Source organism: Oryx dammah, unplaced genomic scaffold, assembly GCF_014754425.2.
Source record: "Oryx dammah isolate SB20612 unplaced genomic scaffold, SCBI_Odam_1.1 HiC_scaffold_25, whole genome shotgun sequence".
Classification (NCBI taxonomy): domain Eukaryota; kingdom Metazoa; phylum Chordata; class Mammalia; order Artiodactyla; family Bovidae; genus Oryx; species Oryx dammah.
Window position 1 is genome coordinate 86,655,484 of NW_024070209.1, and position 4,765 is coordinate 86,660,248.

Consider the following 4,765-nt stretch of genomic DNA (forward strand, 5'->3'; position numbering starts at 1 on the left):
TATGCACCTGAGTGCACCTGAGTTTGCCTGGAGGATTCTGGCCTTGGAGGAATGCATGGCTGGTTCTCTCTGGGGCGTTGGACTGGGTGTCAGAAAACTCACCTCTCAGAGATGCTCTCATGGAGCTCTCCTCATTCCGTCTTATGGTGTGTGTTTTTTTTCTTGGCATGTGTTACATTTGTAAAATTTTCCAAAATTTGGCTAAAAGATTTGAAGGGGTATGATGGCTAAAGGAGTTCAGGATCGAGGGTGTGTGTGTGAGACAGAAGTGATCGGAGCAGAGAAGGGACTGTGGCCTGTTGGTGCACACCTGCTGTGACGCCCTCGGGGCTGTCAGGGTGTGGGTTCAAGGCCTGACCACACCGCCCACCAGCCCGTGCTTGTACGCTGGTGGCAGTGTTTGCAGGTGAGACGCAGATGTTGCTGATGTCGGATGACAGTAATACGCCAGCTCCACAGGGTGGACAGAGGACACTGACCTTGAACAAGTGCACACCAGCTGGCGGGAGCAGGCGTGGTGACCTCACCCTCTGCACTTGCGGGCTGCATGCACTCCCTGCGACTCCATCCTCATGACGTCCAGTAGGCTCCTTAACACCCCTGCTCCAGGGCCCCGTCTCAGGCGCTGCTTTCCTGACTGCCGCCAGGTTAGGCAGATGACCCCCACTGCGTGCCGTGAGGCCAGGTCCAGCCACGCTCACTTCTGAGCTTCTGACTTCTAACCCATCTCGCTGCTGCTGTCCTGCAAGGGGCGGGGCTCGTCAAGGGCACCAGCTTGTCACCTCACCGTTGCAGGATCATTGACTGAGCACCTGGGCACCGGGCAGGCTGGCAGCGATCGAGGGAGACAAGAGGCTGGGGAGGGCGGTGGGCAGGTTAGGGTCACAGGGTGCTGTGTGTGTGTGTGCCTGTGTGTGTGTGCAGGGTCAGGGGACCTGGGCTCTCCACTGGGGAGACAGGAGAAGCACCTCACCTCCAGGGCAAAGCCAAGCTCTGAGACAAAAGGCAAAAGCTAAGTGACCAAGGGAGAAAGAAACAAAGACGGAGGGAAGGCAGGAAGTGTGAGGGGACAGGGCAGCAGAGTCCAGAAGGGTCCCCTGGGAGAGGCCACAAAGGCCCCACCCCACAGGCTCTGGGGCCTCAGGGGACCGTGCGTGGGGTCTCCCCCTCAGGAGTTCTGACCTGTGGCCCCAGGATTAGAGAGAGAGGTCCACAGGCATTACAGGAAACCTCCCTGGGAGTTACTTCATTTCTGCGATCATGTGTTCACTAGAAATATACTTCAGTGTCTATCACATTTTGGCCCTGGATTACTGGTATGTACTTAACAACAGCCGTTTGATTTAGAAATTCTCATGATCTGAAACATTACTGGTAGATTTTTGTTCCTTTTTTTGGGCCAAGCTACACAGCTTACAGGTTCTTACTTCCCTGACTAGGAATGGAACCTGGGCCCTCCGCAGTGAGAACGCAGTCCCAACCACTGGACCGCCCGAGAAGTCCCTGGTAGATTTTTAAACCAAACGTTTTCTGTTCAGCTTTAAACTAAGAACCCTGAGATTTCAGGTTTGAAAGCATTTACCTTAATCTTTGGTGGTTAAATTTTGGTAGTAGTTAAAAATCAGTTGGGACCCTCTCAGTTAACAATTACTCAGATCATTTCAGACCCTCTAAGGCAAGACTAAGAGGAAGGAAGAGAGTTTTCCCAAGTTTACATGCTGGGAAACAAGGAGAAAACATGAAGCTGATTCTTTTCAGCTCTACTTTTTAAGATCTCAGATTCTGCTTTTACTGACTAATGAAAGGAAACGCCAAGCTAAATAACAGGAAAGGACGTATTACGAAATAGACATATAAAATTTAATCTCTTTGGTTTAAAATACATCTTCAATTATACAATTAAAAACAAGACAAAATCAATTTCATAAAACAAAATACAAAATATTATTATATGACCCGTGTCCCATAAGATCTTATCTTAGAAAGCCAGCAATTTAGTTCACATACTTCATTAGAATATTTTAATGGAAGAATGTAACTATCAATCCTATGTATACAAAGAGCCTATTCTACTTCCCTGAACCTAAAGATACCTGCAATTTTTATTTCCGTTACAAAATTACACTCTTTAGTATTTTTATATATTTAAACATGTATAAAAATGTTCCCCATAGTAATACAGTCTCATAAACTCATGAAAGCTTTTTAGAACTGTTAGCATACAAGACAATCAAAGCCTGGAGGTTCTGAAACGTGATAAAACAGAAGTCATTTCCTATAGCACAGAGATCTGGAAGCACTCCGTCCCGAGTTGCATCTCCTGGTTCACGGTGACGACAGTACATGCCGTGATCACTGTGTTTATTCCCGCTGTCGGGGACACCTGACTGATACTAGCAGACACAACAGACGTGAGCTGCAGCAGTGCTTTTTCCTTTACTTCATTTGTTAAACAGGGCAGACATCCAAATCACAACCTTCTCAAGAGCGTGCAGCATCTCTGTCATCTGAGGTTTTGCCATGCTACAGAATGGTGGCTGTGTTCGGGAAAACCCAGAGAAAGCTTGTGAGCGGGATTCACTAAGCACAGCATGCTACCTGCTGGGTGTAGGTGGTCAGAAATAACTTATCCTCTCATCTCAAGAAAGTCCTTAGGGTAGACCTCTTCGCGTCTCCTCACTGTATGTACAGACACCACACGTATATATTATCTATTTATATAAGACAGGTATGTACACATTTACAGACACAGGCCTTCAAGACGTATTGCACTTACACACACGCAGCTTTAGCCTGATGGAGGCACACTGTCACCGTTCGGGTTCTTCATAATAGAGGCAGTTGATATGTTCAAGACAGTCGCAAAGGAAGATTTCGGTAACCTGCCCTGTTGGAGTAAACACTTACTGGGGAACGAGAGGCCGAGGAGAGAGGGCACCCCTGTCTGTTGGGGGCACTGTGCCCGTGACCTGAGGCGGTCAGAGTCACACCGAGTCTGACGTGCACCGTGCTGAAGAGACAGTTCCATAAATAATGTAGCAGATATCCTAAAGGTTCCCAGGTAACCTAGCAAATCTTGGAACAAAGTTTCCACTTTTAATCCTAAGTATTTATAGCAGAAAATTCAAATATGCTTTCTGGGGTCATCTGAAAAACGTCAATGCAATACATTCAATGCTATCTCCAAGCCAAAAGCAGTGCCACCTCCAACTTCCACTGACATCCACCCACATTTGGAAGGTGGCCGACCGGCGAACCTGTGGCTTGCCAACCCCAAAGGCCCAGGTGATAGCTTCACTGAGCTCGCTGGGAGTCGTGGGTGGGGCATCCTCAGATCTCAGTGAGGGTGAGCTTGAACGATCCCCCGGACTCTTCCATCTGCAGCTGGAAGGTGTCTTCATTGGAGTAATGCTTCACGATATTGTCGTCCATGTTCACCAGGATCCTGGAAAAGGGAGATGAGACAGGCCTGCTCACTCCTGCCCACTCTGCAGTCACACCCAAACTCCACAGCTAGCGCTGCCACTTGCTAGCTGTGCCAAGTGAGGCAAACTAGTTACACTCCCTATACCTCACTTTCCTCATCTGTGAAATGGGTATAATAGGGTCAATCTTACATGGTTGTTGTAGGGATGAAATGAGGAGCTTGGGTGAAGCACTTCACGTGCAGGGTGTATGATAAAGAAAACACAGTAGCTGAGTTATTATTTCAGTGTGCAGTGATCTTTCAATAAACAGTACTTATTACAGTGAACAAAGTCAGTCTACAGAAGAACCACATGGTCCAGCTACAGAAGGCACATCAGTCAAGTCAACCTATGCGTCTGGAAGCCACAGCTCCCTGACGACTCTTTTTCCCAATGAGTTACCCTCAAAGTTTAGCCAGTCTACTATCAAGGCCAACCCTTCCCACTAGGCCCATCGAGGTCATTCCACATGCTTTAGAATTAAGCCCCAAAATGCTTACTCTGTACCCTGCTTACCCATGCCAAACAGTACTGACACTCAAGTACAGTTCTAAAAATATTAACTTCTGAATAAAGAAGCAACATTCCATGATTGAAAACATGACTCAGGGCAGGAGGGTAGAGGGAGATGGAACAAAGGCTTTGATGTTGGTCAAAACAGAACCTGAAGCTTGGCCTTGGCACTAAGCTGACCCTGATTCTGGAAAAGTTCCTAGGGTCTCTGGGCCTCGGCTGCCTCATCCAGAAACTGAGTAGTAACTCTTGTCTTAGAGTAATGGTAACATGAGAATTAAGTAACACACGTGTGCCTGGTCCAGCACCCGACTCATGATGGGGGCTCAATAAATGGGGCAGTGACTGTTGTCAGCCATTGTAAATTTTATCATGCGCTCTGGAATTTGAGGCCACTGCACTGCTGCCAAGCATGGGAGAAACAAAGATTCTACTTGGAAAAATCCACAAAGATGCCCTAGAAAAATAAATCAACTTTATGTGGATAATCTAGTATGAAAAACTGTTATTTTTGCACTGATATTTCTATAACTGGTTCTTGACTGGGCACAAATTCAGGTGGATGAAATTAATTTTCTATAACACTGACATCACACCTAGTCTCTGCTCTATGGCACTGACGTCACTCAGAGGGGCTGTTCTATAACACTGACATCACTCCTAGTCTCTGTTCTATAACACTGACATCACTCCCAGGGGCTGTTCTGTAACACTGACATCACTCCTAGTCTCTGTTCTATAACACTGACATCACTCAGAGGGGCTGTTCTGTAACACTGACATCA

The 4,765-nt window shown here is 47.1% G+C and overlaps 1 protein-coding gene across 2 annotated transcripts in view; it reads right to left on the reverse strand.

The window, feature by feature from the left end:
* Nucleotides 1-1,842: 1,842 nt before the first annotated feature.
* GRHL1 (grainyhead like transcription factor 1) overlaps nt 1,843-4,765 on the reverse strand; it is a 69,380-nt gene continuing 66,457 nt past the window's right edge. For both annotated transcript variants that reach the window (XM_040224944.1, XM_040224943.1), the window contains exon 16: nt 1,843-3,445. In XM_040224944.1, the coding sequence (XP_040080878.1) occupies nt 3,331-3,445 (115 nt within the window). In that variant the 3' untranslated portion in view covers nt 1,843-3,330. The remainder of the gene's footprint in view (nt 3,446-4,765) is intronic.